Raw genomic sequence first — 16,773 nt, forward strand, 5'->3', positions numbered from 1 at the left:
AGAATTTTGAGCATTAGTTTGCTAGCATGTGAGTCGAGTGCAATTGTGTGGTAGTCCAAGCGTTCTTTGGCGTTGCCTTTCTTTGGGATTGGAATGAAAACTGACCTTTTCTAGTCCTGTGGCCACTGCTGAGTTTTCCAGGTTTGCTCACATATTGAGTGCAGCACTTTCCCAGCATCATCTTTCAGCATTTGAAACAGCTCATGCTGACACAAATACATCACAGGGAAAGAGGCAGGTTCAGAGCTTCCTTGGCAAGTCCGACTCTCTGTGACCCCATGGACTGCAGCCCCCAGGCTCCTCTGTCTGTGGGGATTCTCCAGGCAAGAGCAGCGGAGTGGGCTGCCATTCTCTCCTCCAGGGATCCTCCCGACCCAGGGAGGGTTAAGGAAACGCTCTGCTGCAATTTCACCCAAGAGGACGGGAACGGGGGGCAAGTGTCCCGTGTGCTGCCTCTAGGACCCTGGAGACTCAACAGTTTGCTGAAAACCTGGGGAGGAAATCGAAGCCAAGAAGGAGGAGGTGGATTCAGGGATCCGAGGATCCTTGCTGGGAGCCTGACTCTCAGACACACGCTTCCGAGAGCGGCTCCTGGGACCTGGGATGCAGTTTCCCTGGTTCCACCCTAAGAAGCACGCACCTTCTCAGCTTCCAAAGAGTCTCTCCATACACGCCACAGCCCACATACCTACCCTACATAGCATCGACCACACGGAGGTGTAATTCATTTTCTGGACGTCTCTGGTCAGTATTACAGAATTTCATGTCCCCCCTTCCCTGGTGACTGAGATGCTTAAGAATCCTCTTGCAATGTGGGAGAGCTGGGCTTGATCCCTGGGTCGGGAAGGTCTCCTGGAGGAGGGGATGGCCACCCACTCCAGCACTCTTGCCTGGAGGATCCCATGGACAGAGGAGCCTGGCGGGCTGCAGTCCCCGGGGTCGCAGAGTCGGACACGACTGAGACGCTAAGCACATATACGCAACACAATGGACCAGGAGCACAGAAATACTGGTGGCAGCGAACGGGTGGGCGGCTCAGCGGCCGGCGAGACAGGCTGGGTCGGTTAAACACTGCACAGAGTATTGTTTACTTTTGATTAACATGGGAACCTTATAGAAGAATTCTGAATTTGAAGCATTTCATAATTCTCTTTCAGGTCCAGTCACACTATGAAGTTCCAAAATCCCATCCTGACTTACTCTGAAATTTCTGCTTCTCCAACAGGGTTGTCAAGCTGCTAAATGATGGCTTCTCAATCAGCTCCTTCGCCTCTGTTGCGGTTGCCCCTCCCAAAGGAGTAACCGGTTTGGAATCACCCCACCTAGAAAATGCACAAGGAGAAAAATAAAGGCAAGCGAGACAAATTAGGGATCGGAGCTAAGAGTCTATTTACTGGATTGAATGCAAGTAGATTCTCAAAAAGATGACACAGCCTTCCTTTAAACGACTGCCTCTAACAGTTCAACACACATTTGAGTCACTGTTACTGATAAAATTCAAACTGTAGTTCAGCCAGCCTTGGGTGGCCCTGAGACTCCCATCTCCAACAAAGTCCCACTAATGACGAGGCTGCTACTCTGCAGACAGCCTTGCACCATCAATTATGACGATTTAAAATATATTATTAAAACAAAATCAACTGAGAACTCTAAAATATCTAGGAATTCACTTACAGGGATTACCCACAACATGTACAGGAAAAAAAATTAACCCTATTAAAAGTCATAAAGGAGGGACAGAATTAGGTGAAAAGATATACTGTGATCATGGATGGGGGAACTTCATAATGTAAAAATGGCAATTCTCTCCAAATAAATCTATAAATTCCTGCAAAAAAAACCTTTAACCAACATTTTCAAATGATGTGTTCTGAGTCACTGCTGTACAGAAGAAACTAATGCCCTGTTGTAAATCTCCTGGACTTCAATACAACTTTTTGTTTAACGACAGTTCTCTTGGTCCTTCCCATGCCATCCCCCCAAGTCACCAGGTGGATCTCCCTTCTCCCCCTGGTGCCCACAGCGTCTGAGAAGCCCCCTTCTCTGGTTTCCCCCTTAGGCTCCAGGAGGTCCAGAGGCAACAGCCCGCCCAACAGGAGGTGCCGGGGACTCAGCTGTCCAGTGGTGGGGGTTGGGATCCTGGCTTTACCAACGCCCCCAAGCCTCCCAAGGATTCTAGTTTTGTAAGTTTGTGCCAACCACTTAGCCCTGGAGTCCCTGGATGGAGAAAATGGAGATGGTAATGCCACCCCCCTAGAGTGACGAAGCTGACGGTAATATGAAATGCACTAACGGCAGCCCACACCAGTGCTCGTGCCTGGAGAATCCCACGGGCGGAGGAGCCTGGTGGGCTACAGTCCATGGGGTCGCAGAGTCGGCCACGACTGAGCGACTTCACTTCCACTTTCACTGGGTGCAGAAGCAGGGGCCTGAGGCATAACACGGGCTCAGAGGACTCAGAGGACCTTTCTCGGTTCTGTGCCCCCACGTGGACTGCGTGAGCTCCTGGTTAAGTGAAGCTACCGAAACTCCACGCGACTCTGGGAGGGGGGCTTGCGGGGCAAGAAGAAGAGGAGGCCCCTTTCCCACACCACCAAAAACAGCACGGGGCCCTTCTTACTGGACTGTGGCAAGCTCTTCCGACCTGAGTAGCTTTTCGTGGTCCTCGGGGCTCCCGGGAAGAGTTTCCGCATCTGCTGGGAGAGAACCCGACCACGTGAGCCAGCGCCTCCAAGCCTCCCGCCCTGTACGAGCTCACCAAGAACGAGGGCCCTGGACACATTTGCAGTGCCAGCCCCCGAGCCGCAGTCTCCAAGCGTTCAGCACAATGTCTGTGGATAATACACGACTAAATGGACCAGCATGCAGATAACTATGATTATTTGGACAAACGGAGGCAAGACTAGGCCTCTAAGTCCTTATGTAACAATCCACCGAGAACAAAGCAGAAGCCTCTTCTCCATTCACGCGGCCGCTTCAGCACCGTTCACGCTGGAGACTACTGGGAACGCTTCCCACCAACAGCGAACAGTGGAGCAAGTCGCAGCGGTGCGGCAGATGAGATACTATGGAGCCGCCACAAGAAGGTCACGGAGCGTTGCTAAGGAAACAGAAGGCGACGACGCAATGATCTGACTCTAGAAGATTATGTACCCAGAATAACCTCATCTGTACTAAAAAAAAGAAGAAAATCTCAGCACAAAAATGAAAGAATCTGCCACACCAGGATAACCAACATACTGCAGCCTTGTTCCTGGTGACCAAACAATCCATCACGTTCCCTGCTTGCTTTACGCTTTTCTGTACTTACTGACTATTCTAAAAACCAAACAAAAGCTATGTAATGTCTCCACTGAGAGAAGGGTTTTTTATAAGTGACCAAACTGGAAGAATCAGCTACAGTGATTGGCCGGGTGGGTGGGGAGCCACACCCAGCTCGGAGCAGGAGGCGCCCGGCGGCGGACGTGTCACCCGGGACCCCCAGCCGCCGCCCTCCGGCGGGGTCCGCACGCGGCCCATGCAGGCCGCCTGCACTCACCGTGCGCTGGCTTCAAGGACCGCCTCGGTTTCTCGGGCTTCTCTGGCGCGGGGTCCTGGCACTGCTCCTCCTTGACGTGAACGCCCCGTTCCGACAATCTTCTCTGACTTAGAACGACACTTTTCACTTCCTCTGGAACACAGGAGGCCGCGTCGCTGACTCGGCTCATCAGAAACACACTTACTGCTTACCCACCAGGTGAGTGTCCCTCGCCCGGAGCTGGAGCGGTAAGACGGGGAGCCGCGGCCGGGCAGCATGCCCACCCCGCCGCCTGGCTTCTCCCAGGCGAGTCCCTAGGCCGGCGCCTGTGGCTGCGTTAGACGCTCAGCCTGCACTGGGAGGCAGGCACCACCGCCTGCCCATCTTACAGAGGCTTCCGTCACCCTGGTGTAGTCAGGGAACCCACCCTTTACCAAGGGCGACGCCCCTCAGGGTCTCCCCCAGCTGTCAGTGGGGGGCGGACGAGCAGAGCACAGGGAGGGAAGGTTAAAGCAGACAGACAGGTGAGACCGGGCGCGGTACCCCGGCGCCGCGAGGCTGGCCCTGCAGTGCGGAGGAGCCTCGTGTCTTCAGGGGCCAGGGCTGGCCCCGGGGTGCAGGTGATGGTGCCGGTGAGAAAGAAGGCTCAGGGCGGCGGGGGCACGGTGCCTTCGAGACTGGACTCCGACGTCACACTTGGTTCCTGAAGACGCTGGGCAGCCGTGAAAAGCCGCAGAGCCGCCAAGCGCCAGGGTCTCAGGCGTCATACAGGAAGGTCAGGGGCGGCAGAGAGGAGCCAGGAAAAATGTGTGTGCAGACAGAGGAGGCAGGTGAGGGCAGAGAGCGCCGGGAGAGCCGCACCAGGCAGGGCCACCAAGCAGGCGCTGGGCTGGGGGCAGCGGTGGCCGAGAGTGGCGGGCACGGCAGGAGCCAGCCACGGCCTGGGGCTTCAAAGGGTCACTGGCCAATGCTGAGAGCAATGGAGGTGTCGCTGTGCTCACAGGCGCCAGCTCGAGCCCCCAAAAACCAGACGCGCCCAACAAAGGGACACTGGCTTTCTGCTGTCAACTGGTGAGAGGCCACCATGTCCTGGGAACGTTTCAAGTCAAACCCAGACACCTGACTTACCGAAAGAGCCCACATCTTCCATAAACCCGGAAGGCTTTAGCCGATAATACTTGACTCTCTTCGAAACCTTTTCCTTGGTGTCCCAGACCTTCAAGGTGATTTTGTGAAAATTTATTTTCTTCAGTAACTCCTTGGTCACGTTGATGTTGAAAGCTTGGGTCCACGACACCCAAACCCTGTCCCCTTCTTGCCACGGCTTGATGGTCTGTGTGAAAGGACAGGAGACTCTCAGGGGCCAAGATCTGACCGCCAGCGCGGCGAGCAAGGCCCGGCCCTCCGCCTGGCTGTGTGTCCCAACCTCTCCCGGCTCCCAGCTCACATCGGGAATCAGGAAATGGGTGCCAGGAACAGGGGCTTGCGCGCCTCTGGGTTCCTCGGGAAAATAAAAGTAAAAGCAATTCCTGCAGAGATGTCCTCCCCAGGGGCTCGCCATCTCGCCCCGAGCCCCGCCCTAGTGCAGAGTGCCCGCGCCCAGGAGCAGACGCCCGTGCTCACGCGCACACATACGAAGAAACAGCCAGAGCTGCCAAAGCTTTGGAAACACCACAGAAATCCTTAGGTTGAAAATACCTGCACAGACAATCCTCAGACCACTATCCATTAGGTTCATGCACATTGCCATTCGGCAGATCTGGGACGGGGCCCAGTTCAGTTCAGTTCAGTTCAGTTCAGTCGCTCAGTCGTGTCAGACTCTTTGCGACCCCATGAATCACAGCAGGCCAGGCCTCCCTGTCCATCACCAGTTTCCGGAGTTCACTCAGACTCACGTCCATCGAGTCCGTGATGCCATCCAGCCATCTCATCCTCTGTCGTCCCCTTCTCCTCCTGCCCACAATCCCTCCCTGCATCAGAGTCTTTTCCAATGAGTCAACTCTTCGCATGAGGTGGCCAAAGTACTGGAGTTTCAGCTTTAGCATCATTTCTTCCAAAGAAATCCCAGGGTTGATCTGCTTCAGAATGGACTAGTTGGATCTCCTTGCAGTCCAAGGGACTCTCAAGAGTCTTCTTCAACACCACAGTTCAAAAGCATCAATTCTTCAGCGCTCAGCTTTCTTGACAGTCCAACTCTCACATCCATACATGACCACAGGAAAAACCATAGCCTTGATTAGACGGACCTTAGTCGGCAAAGTAGTGTCTCTGCTTTTGAAAGGTCTTGAATTTCCAGCAAGTTCCAGGGGAAGCCAGCATGCATTATGGCTCCTGCTGTTTCTTGTGGTTATCAGACGACATGCAAGGCCACACACACAAACACACACACACACACACACACATACATGCACACTCACCTTCACTCCCGAGTCCAGGAACACTTTGGCCACGGCTGGAAACAGCAGCACGTCGACTTTCCTATGCTCCCCGTCGTCGGGCAGGAGAGAGTACTCGATGTGGTAGTAACGGTGGACCTTTGCAACGGGCTTGTCTGTTTTAGGCTGCCGCCTGTATTTTTCAACCAAACTCGAAAGCCTCCCTTTATGACCTAGAGGACACAGATGGAGTGAGTCCCGTCCTAACCTCACGTGAGAAGGCAGCGCCATCTCCATGACTCCCTGCTCCCAAGAAGAGCCGGAGGCTGGGGTGGGGTGGGGAGGGGGCCCTGTGCAGCCACCCGCCCAGCGGGAGGATGTGTGTCGGGCCCTTCGCTCATGACTCTGAGGTCAGCATCTCCGTAAAGGTGTTAAAACCAAGCATCACAGCATGATGGGCTTTGTGCAACATCAGCGGCGCGAACACGACAACAGAGTAGGGGTTTGTGGGGCGGGCACCCTGGGGGGCATCCTGGGGGGGCACCCTGGGGGGGCATCCTGGAGGGGCATCCTGGGGGGCACCCTTGGGGGGTATCCTGGGGGGTACCCTGGGAGGTATCCTGGAGGGGCATCCTGGGGGGCACCCTTGGGGAGTATCCTGGAGGGGTATCCTGGGGGGCACCCTTGGGGGGTATCCTGGGGGGTACCCTGGGAGGTATCCTGGAGGGGTATCCTGGGGGGCACCCTGGGGGTATCCTGGAGGGGTATCCTGGGGGCACCCTTGGGGGGTATCCTGGGGGGTACCCTGGGAGGTATCCTGTGGTGGGGGGTGCCCCAGAGGCCGTCAGCGAGTCGTGCAGGGGCAAAGCTGGCAGCCACCCCAGGCTGAGCCCACCGAAACCTCACCAAGGGAGCTGCGAGACGTGGGGCAGCGGGGCAGACAGAACACAAAGGGAGTCTGGGCTTCCCCAAGAGGCACAGCCCTCCAGGCCTGCCCTTCAGTGTCAGCTGGAGCCTCCAGGCTGAGTGTTAACACAGCAAAAAGGTGACTCGGGAACCTCACACGGCTTCCTCTGAGCCGCCTTCTGTAAGACTGACGATTTTAAAGCTGTTGCTGTAAAGTGTCAATGGTGTATCGCCCAGGAGGCTGCTGTACATGGGAGGTGGCCCCCAAGGTCTTCAGGAATGAGCTTCTCACAGCTGGCCTCAGGGGCAGAAGGGGTCCTGGTGAGGGGAGGTGGCGAGGAAGCTGGCAGCTTCGCAGACCCGCGTCCAGACTCAAGCCGCCGCGGGCCCGCAGGTCACACACTCTCCAGCTGCCTGTCCACAGGCTCCAAATGCTGCAGCGCAGCAGCGAGCAATGCAACAATATCGATCCCAAAAAAGGCGGGCAATGCAACAACAGCTCTCCAGAAAGTTAAGACGCTTAGTCCTTGGAAGACAAATCTAGACAGCGGATAAAAAGCAGAGACAATATTTTGTCTACAAAGCTCTGTCTAGTCAAAGCTATGGTTTTTCCAGTAGTCACACATAATTATAAGAGTTGGACAATAAAAAAGACTGACACCAAAGAATTGATGCCTTCAAACTGTGGTGCTGGATAAGACTCTTGAGAGTCCCATGGACAGCAAGGAGATCAAACCAGTCAATCCTAAAGGAAGTCAACCCTGAATATTCATTGGAAGGACTGAAGCTGAAGCTCCAATACTTTGGCCACTGATGTGAAGAGCTGACTCACTGGAAAAGACCTTTATGCTGGGAAAGACTGAGGACAGGAGAAGGGGACGGCAGAGGATGAGATGGTATATATCATGGACTCAAAGGACGTAAGTTTGAGCAAACTCCAGGAGATAGTCAAGGACAGGGAAGCCTGGTGTGCTGCCGTCTGTGGGGTCGCAAAGAGTCAGGCATGACCGAGCGACTGAACACCAATCCAAAAAAAAAAAGAAACACACATCATAAGCCCAGCAGTTCCTGAAATTCAGGCGACACAAGGACCCACACACAAGCCCAGCAATGTCCATACGACGGTGTCTCCTGAATAACTGGAGACAGCTTACATGTTCGCCAACACGGCGCAGGGTAAATCAGACACACAGGACGGAGCACTACAGCACACAGGTGTTTAAAGCCAACACCGACAAAGCGAACCGAGTCTGCGCACATCCAATGCGATCCCCGAGATACACCGCCAACGTTTCAAGGAGCAAGTTGTAGATCAGGATACGTAAGCAAACAACTTGCATGAACAGTCATGGATCAGCTCATAAACGTTCAGGTATTTAAGGGAAAAACACTGAAGCTAGAATTTTACACCTAACCAGAGAGATAGGTTCTTCAAAGATACTGATGCTGTGAAGATACTTTCAGGCAAGGTCTCTGTAAGTGGAACTGCACAGCGATCTATTTTATAAACGCCTTTGGAGAAAGGGCCAAAAAAGCAAACCAAGTCTAAGACAAGCTGCAAGAGATGCGAAGGTTGAAGGTGATCAAATAACCACCCGTGTTCTCTGGGGCGGTGTTTGCAGGCATCTTTTGCATGTCTGCATGGTATCAACAGACCAAAGATAAAAAGTACCATCATACATAAAGGAAGCCACAGACAGTGACAAAGAATTCGATTTGCCAAGAAAAGATAGGTCAGTTTTGAACATGGTATACATCTAACCAAACAGTTAGTCATCAACAGAACTACAAGGCAATGCTGAAATGAATCATCATGGGCGGAGATCTCAAGCAGGGCAACAAAAAAGACACGTCAAAAAAAGGAGAGCTGCTGGATACGCCGCGGAATACACCTACCTATGCAGGCAAGGGACCTGCGCTCCACAAACTGCCAGATGCCGGGGAAGGAGCTGGAGACCACGCACATGGGGGCACAGGCCGCGTGCCATCCGACTGGGGGGCGCAGCCCTGTGCAAGTGACGTACACCCAAAGCAGACTGCAGATTCCACACGCTCCCTTCCACACTGTCAAGGGCATTCTTCACACACCCAGAACAAAAGAACGGTTTAAGTGTGAATGGAAACGCAAAAGGCCCTGAATACGCAAAGTGTTACGGAGAAAGAGGACTGGGGCTGGAGGACTCTGGCTTCCTGACTTCAGACGACACTACAAAGCTACAGCGGTCGAAACACTACGGTACTGGCACAAAGACGGAAATACAGATCAATGGAACAAAATAGAGTCTCCAGAGATGAACCTCCCGCACCTGTGGTCACCGAATAAACAGCAAAGGAGGAAAGAATATAACCGTCTCTTTCAATAAGCGGTGCCAGCAAACTGGACAGCTGCACACAAAAGAACGAAATTAAGACATTTCCTGACACCATACGCAGAAATACACTCAAATGGACTAAAGATCTACCTGTAAGACCAGATACAAACATAGGCAGAACACTCTCTGACATAAACTGCACTAATATCTTCGGGGATCCATCTCCCAGAGTGATGGAAATACAAAGGAAACGAAGCAAATGGAATCTCATTCAACTGAAAGGCTCCTGCACAGCAAAGGAAGCCACAGACAGCATGAAAAGGCGACCTGTGGATGGGAGAAAATATTTGCAAACGACTCTACTAACAAGGAATTAATTTCAAAAACATACAACCAGCTCATACAGCTTACTATCGAAAACAGAAAAACCCAATCAAAACATGGGCAGAAGACATAGACATTTCTCCAAGACACAGAGACGGCCAAGAGGCGTGTGGAAAGCTGCTCCCGACGCCCATCGTTGGCGAAATGAAAGCACTACCATGAGCTGTCACCTCACACCTATTGGAATGGCCATCATTAAAAACCTACAAGTAGATTTTGGCCCAATACATCTGAGAATCTGCATTTAAACCCAGAATTAGGGGATTCACAGTCAGTTTATACGGGGGAAGGGGGAAGTGCCTTAATCTCTTCTTTATCTGCAGAAAGCATAAATAACATCACCAGCCACTGCGAACAAAGCTAGTGGAGGTGATGGATTCCAGTGGAGCTGTTTCAAATCCTGAAAGATGATGCTGGGAAAGTGCTGCACTCCAGATGCCAGCAAATCTGGAAAACTCAGCAGTGATCACAGGACTGCAAAGGGTCAGTTTTCATTCCAATCCCAAAGAAAGGCAATGCCAAAGAATGCACAAACTACCGCACAATTGCACTCATCTCACACGCTAGTAGAGTAATGCTCAAAATTCTCCAAGCCAGGCTTCAGCAATATGTGAACCGTAAACTTTCAGATGTTCAAGCTGGTTTTAGAAAAGGCAGAGGAACCAGAGATCAAATTGCCAACATCTGCTGGATCATTGAAAAAGCAAGCGAGTTCCAGAAAAACATCTACTTCTGCTTTATTGACTATGCCAAAGCCTTTGACTGTGTGGATCACCACAAACTGTAGAAAATTATTCAAGAGATGGGAATACCAGACCACTTTACCTGCTTCCTGAGAAATCTGTGTGCAGGTCAAGAAGCAACAGTTAGAGCTGGACATGGAACAACAGACTGGTTCCAAATCGGGAAAGGAGTATGTCAAGGCTGTATATTGTCACCCTGCTTATTTAACTTATATGCAGAGTACATCATGTGAAATGCCGGGCTGGATGAAGCACAAGCTGGAATCAAGAATGCTGGGAGAAATATCAATAACTTCAGATATGCAGATGACATCACCCTTATGGCAGAAAGTGAAGAAGAACTAAAGAGCCTCTTGAAAGAGGAGAGTGAAAAAGTTGGCTTAAAGCTCAACATTCAGAAAACTAAAATCATGGCATCCGGTCCCATCACTTCATGGGAAATAGATGGGGAAACAGTGGAAACAGTGGCAGACTTTATTTTTCTGGGCTCCAAAATCACTGCAGATGGTGACTACAGCCATGAAATTAAAAGACGCTTGCTCCTTGGAAGAAAAGCTATGACCAACCTAGACAGCATATTCAAAAGCAGAGACATTACTTTGCCAACAAAGGTTCATCTGGTCAAAGTTATGGTTTTTCCAGTGGTCATGTATGGATGTGAGAGTTGGACCATAAAGAAAGCTGAGCACCAAAGAATTGATGCTTTTGAACTGTGGTGTTGGAGAAGACTCTTGAGAGTCCCTTGGACTGCAAGGAGATCCAACTAGTCCATCCTAAATGAAATCAGTCCTGAATATTCACTAGAAGGACTAATGCTGAAGCTGAAACTCCAATCCTTTGGCCACCTGATGTGAAGAACTGAATCATTGGAAAAGACACTGATGCTGGGAAAGACTGAGGGCAGGAGGAGAAGGGGACGACAGAGGATGAGATGGTTGGACGGCATCACTGACTCAATGGACGTGAGTTTGAGTGAACTCCGGGAGTAGGTGAAGGACAGGGAGGCCTGGCGTGCTGCAGTCCATGGGGTCGCAAAGAGTCGGACACGACTGAGCGACTGAACTGACTGACCAAACTGAGCCTCTTGGAACTTTGAGAGGATTAACTCTCTGCACTCTGTGACACCACTCCCTTCCTGGCCCACAGTGGGCCCTAACATGACGGTTTCTCTCTGGACCTCTGGTCCTGGCATCGGCCACCCCACTTAGGTGAGCCTCAAACTCATGGGCAAAAAGGTTAGCGGTGCACCCCCTCTCCGCAGAGCGCGCTAGAATTCTGCCCTAACGCTTACCTGAAGTCAGTGGGAAGGCCAGAGAGATGGTGAACTTGCAGGGGACCACGTGGGGCGCGTCGGAGCTGCAGGCACTGGCAGGCCTTTCTGAGGACTCGCTGCTGCCCCGGAGCTCCGAGTCCGACTCCTGGGCCCAGGCCCTGTCCTTCAGGTGCTCATCGGCTCCACAGTGCTCATCGGCTCCACACTCGCTCCCGGACTGGTGGAAGCTGCCCATGGAGGACACGGGGCCCATGCTGGCCTGGTCCTCATCCTCCCACTCCCAGGCCTGCAGCGACATGCTGCGGGGAGGCCCAGGCGGCTGCAAGGAAAGGGAGGCGCTGCGGGCACCCCAGGGCTCCTGAAGGGAAGCCGACATCCCACAGGGGACCCACTCTCCTCCTCAGGTGCCCTGCTCTGTCCCCAGTGACCAGCCAAGGCCTCGGACACGCAGAGAGAACCCAGTCAAGACTGAAGGAAACAGGAAAATGGTGCGTCAGTAATCATGATAAGGAGCACAGCCGGTTCCTCCAACTGGCCCCCGCCTTCCCGCTCCCAGGTGTTGCTCTTTCCACCGCGTCCATCAGGGGCAGACTGAGTCCTATTCCCCAGGAAGCGCAAGGAGGGGTAGGAAGGAAGCCCCCTTTGCTCCCGCAGAGCCGGCCTCGGGCTAGCTGTACCCAAGCACAGTGTGAGCTTGTCATCCGGGGACAGCACGCTGACACCAAGCGGGGCGAGGACTGCCCGGGCCAGACCCGCCCGGGCATGGAGTGCCGGGCTCAGGGCCCAAGCGCCCTCCACGGAGGCCACCGGAAAACGCCGAGGGGCTGCCCAGATGCGTTGGGGGCCGGCTGGGTGGGGTGTGTAGGGGGTACCTGCGGCACCTGCGTGGGGACACGCTGGGCAGTCACGAGGGCTCGGACCGCGGCGTCGGTCAGCTCCCACAGCCGCCGCACAGCCGCCTCGGGCGAGAAGGCTCCTAGGACGCAGTCGGTGCGCCCCGCCGGTAGGGAGGCCAGAAGACTCGCCTCCTAAGTTTGACGGTTGCTAGGAGACGCACGTGGCCCCGGGGCGGGGCTCCCCTCCTGGGGGCGGGGCTCCCCGCCTCAGCCGCTGCACAGCCGCCTGGGCGAGATTTCTCAGTTCAGTTCAGTGCAGTGCAGTCGCTCAGTCGTGTCCAACTCTTTGCAACCCCATGGACCGCTGCACGGCAGGCCTCCCTGTCCTTCACCTACTCCTGGAGTTTACTCAAACTCGTGTCCATTGAGTCGGTAATGCCATCCAACCATTTCATCCTCTGTCATCCCCTTCTCCTGCCTCCAATCTTTCCCAGCATCAGGGTCTTTTCCAGTGCGTCGGTTCTTTGCATCAGGTGGCCAAAGTATTGGAGTTTCAGCTTCAGCCTTAGTCCTTCCAATGAATATTCAGGAGTGATTTCCTTTCAGATGGACTGGCTCGATCTCCTTGCAGTCCAAGGGACTCTCAAGAGTCTTCTCCAACACCACAGTTCAAAAGTATTAATTCTTTGGTGCCCAGCTTTCTTTATAGTCCAACTCTCACATCCGTACATGACTACTGGGAAAACCATGGCTTTGACTAGACGGACCTTTGTCGGCCAAGTCATGTCTCTGCTTTTTAATATGCTGTCTAGGTTGGTCACGCAGTTTGTGGGACCTTATTTCCCTGACTACGGATTGAACCCGGGCCCCTGGCAGTGGAAGCACCAAGCCTTAGCCACTCACGGGGCCACTGGGGAATTCCCTTGGGCCCATTTCTTTTTATTTATTTGTAGCCTTGCTATTTCTCTGTTGCTGCGTGAGCTTCCTGTAGCTGGGGTGAGTGGGGGCGCCTCTCTGGCTGTAGTGCAGCGGCTACTCACTGCGGCGGCCTCTGTTGTGGAGCACAGGCTTTGGAGCGCAGACCTCAGCGGTCGCAGCGCTCAGGAGTTGTGGCATGCGGGCTTAGTTGCTCCGAGACATGTGGGATCCTCCCAGATCAGGGTTCCAACCTGTGTCTTCTGCATTGGCAGGCGGAAACTTAACCACTGGACCACCAGGAAAGTCCGGGGCCCATTTTTAATAGACAGAAGTAAAATGATGTCTAAACACTCAGCTAATCCCCCAACCAAGACTCTTAAAAATGTAAAAGCTTCAACACCAAAAACGACAGCTCTCAGACAATCCCAGATGCTCCAGGGGACTGGGCGGGCTGACACACACCTTCTGACCAACAGCTTGATGACATCAAGGGCTTGGGAAGTGTCCACGCCCCTCAGCGGGGCAGTAAGTCGCCCCGGAGACAGAGCCAAGTGTTGGCAGTGTTACTGGGATGGAGAGAAACCACCATGATGCCCACCTCCTGGGCCAGCCCTAAGCAGGCGCATGGACCAGCCTTCGAGAAGAATGCTGCCCAGGAATGGTAATACTGTCAGAGCCGCTTAGGAAGACGGCTGACGGGCAAAGAAAGATCCCAACAGCAGCATCCCAGCTCGTTTATGTCGAGTTTAAGGAGGTGCAGCCGGAACGTCCTGTAAAATTCACCCTTGTAAGTGCTTCGATTGACGTGCACCAGGCGTGTATTAATAACTTCCGTGCCAGTGAGGACACAGAATGTCCTGTCACTCCCAGAGTTCTTTCATGCCCAAACGCACGGGAACATCTGAAAACAGCGCGTCAGAAGAGCGCTCTTCTTCTCTTGTTGGTGCCACCGGGGATGTTTCTGCTCCTTAGCGTTTTTCTGGGCTGTTTGAAGACCCTGTGAACAACATACTATTTGGAATGGCTCAAACAATACTGAGCCGACTTCAGAAACATCGCTTCTCTCCAAGGGCCTCTCCGGCACACAGACACGCGCCCATCCCCCAGCCCAGACAAAAGCGCAGGAGACTTCTGAGTTTGCTCACTTGGAATCTGAAACAAAAACCTAGTGAGTCCAACTGGAATGATTTCAGAGGCGCCTGGTAACACAGCCCCACAGACAGACAGGCCTGACAGCCCCCCTTTATCACCCCATACTCCCCTGCCCCCGCGGAGCTGCGGGGGGCAGAGGCCAGGCGCCCGCTCCACGGCAAGATATGTAAAGGCTTTCAATACTGACTGCTGAAAGGATTCCCTCCCCAAAAGCAGTCGCCAGCTGCAGGGACAGCAGTAGTCTCCTCTGGGTCATCAGCTCTCAGCATTAACATGAGACTGAGCCAGCTTCGTCTGCAGGACGCAGCTCAGAAGTTCAGAGCCAATGTTCTAAAGGTGCACAGCAACCCCTCAGCCGGTGGGACTCCCAACCCAGAAGTTTCTACGGTCCAGTAAGGGGGTCCAACCAATCACCGACATTTGGAATCTCGCGGACTCCATTATCCCGGGGCGAAAGGATGCTCCAATTCCAGACATGCCAGTGATTTCCTTCTGAAGCCGTGTGTTCACGTCTACAAAAATGTGTTCAAACAAAACTATGTAACTAGTGCCTACTTAATGCCAAGCCCTGTGTTGGGCACCGGGGCTATACCGGGTCTCTGGCCTTGTGAACCTCAGCCCTCGAGGCAGGCCTGCAAATAAATGGCAATGGTTGCTTGGAGGCAGCTGAGATGGGAGCTGGAGGTCATCGCTCAGTGTCCCCAACACCAAGCCCGGTGGTCAGACAGGCACACGTCCCTACCCTTGTGGCTGACAGCGTCTGTCATACAGGCAGACACACTGACGCTCCAGGCGGGAGAGTCTGTTAGGGGTGCAGAGGGCTTGCAACGTCACCGAAGGCCTGGCAGAGGAGGTGACTTGGACGCAAGAGACTTGGGGGTGAGGAGGCAGGCTCCAAGCACCTGAGGGAGGTGGATGCAAAGCAAAGGCCCCGCGGTGAGTCAGAAGAACCCCCAGTAGGTCAGTGAGGGCGGCAGTGCCGGAGGCGAGGGCGGGAGGGCCCAGGGGGCGCGGAGGCGCAGCCACATACGTGCAAAGGCGAAGCGAAGCTGTGAGGACGGTCCTGTTCTCTATAAATATGCCAGGAGCCATCTATTTATATGCCTTAAATGGGTGAACTCTGTGGGCTGTAAATGGCAACGAAAGTCTTTCCCCTAAAAAAAAGATCAGAAGCAAATACAGTGCCCTGTGAAAAAGGAAGATCCCAGCGAAAGCCAAGCGCCTCCAACCCCTGGGGACAGCCACTGGATCTGCCTGCGGACCCCTCCGCAGCCCTCTGCGCACTCACACACACGTCCGCACTGGGAGCACTCAGTGCCGCTCTGCGCCGGCTCGCTGCGACGTCGGGGTTGCATTGGACTCAACGCGCTACAACCCGCTTTTCACTCACCCTTGTTTGGCTGTTCACCCTGGGTAGAGCGCTATCTCCAGCTTCCCACTATCGTAAATGACCCTGCAGTGAACACCCTGCGCGTGAGTTTTTTAAGGTAGAGGCCAAGGTGTGGAGCTGACGTAAAACGTTTCGCCAAACCGTTGCTGCCGTTTAGTCGCTAAGTTGTGTCCATCTCTCTGTGACCCCATGGACTGTAGCCCGCCGGGCTCCTCTGTCCGTGGGATTCTCCAGACAAGAATACTGGAGTGGGTTGCCTTCTCCTCCTCCAGGGGATCTTCCTGACCCAGGGATCGAACCCAGGCTGCCTGCATTGGCAGGTGGATTCTTTACCACTGAGCCGCCGGGGAACTGCTACTACTTTAATAACTTTTTTTAATGCACATACAAAACATTTCAGGTTGAGAAGGAGCACCTAACTCTTCCTGGCAGAGACACACGGTAAGCAAAGTCATCAAGAATGAATAGAAACTTGCCCAGCTGACGAAGTGCTCACTCTGGGTGCTGCACCAGAGGAGACAGAACACTAGTTCTTTTTCAAACTCCAGGATTTGACCTCTGAATTCCTAGAGCTGTACGTGAGGCCAGATGCTGCCCATCTTAGCCTCGGGCAGCTGAAGAAAGCTGCTTCTTGCTCCCTCGAGGCTGGAAGACACTTCCCACTGCAGGCACCAGAGTAGGACATGCCTAACCTCTCCTGGGCAAAAAAAAAAAAGAAAGAAAGAAAGAAAAGAAAAATGGAAAAACAGCCTTACTTTACCTGGGAGGCTGACTTTTATCCTCCAGAAAGGTGTACTAGTGCATCAGAGAAAATGTCTGGCGGACAGCTACCTGATTGGCTAACCCCCCAGCTCCCTAGTCAACGGTTCTGGTTACAGGGCCAGCTCACCATTATTTGGCACAAAGTGCTGGGAAGAAAGAAGACCTCAGCTTTCCTACCCTGCCTCCGGCCCCAACACACCCAGAG

The 16,773-nt window shown here is 53.5% G+C and overlaps 1 protein-coding gene across 1 annotated transcript in view; it reads right to left on the bottom strand.

The window, feature by feature from the left end:
• Nucleotides 1-11,808, bottom strand: part of CFAP92 (cilia and flagella associated protein 92 (putative)) — a 30,304-nt gene extending 18,496 nt beyond the window's left edge. The window contains exons 1-6 of the mRNA XM_069562075.1: nt 11,529-11,808; nt 5,935-6,125; nt 4,646-4,850; nt 3,539-3,670; nt 2,621-2,693; nt 1,201-1,322 (exon numbers count right to left, since the gene is read on the bottom strand). Coding sequence (XP_069418176.1) covers nt 1,201-1,322; nt 2,621-2,693; nt 3,539-3,670; nt 4,646-4,850; nt 5,935-6,125; nt 11,529-11,808 — 1,003 coding nt within the window. The remainder of the gene's footprint in view (nt 1-1,200; nt 1,323-2,620; nt 2,694-3,538; nt 3,671-4,645; nt 4,851-5,934; nt 6,126-11,528) is intronic.
• Nucleotides 11,809-16,773: the final 4,965 nt, after the last annotated feature.

The sequence above is a fragment of the Ovis canadensis genome, chromosome 19, assembly GCF_042477335.2.
Source record: "Ovis canadensis isolate MfBH-ARS-UI-01 breed Bighorn chromosome 19, ARS-UI_OviCan_v2, whole genome shotgun sequence".
Taxonomy (NCBI): Eukaryota; Metazoa; Chordata; class Mammalia; order Artiodactyla; family Bovidae; genus Ovis; species Ovis canadensis.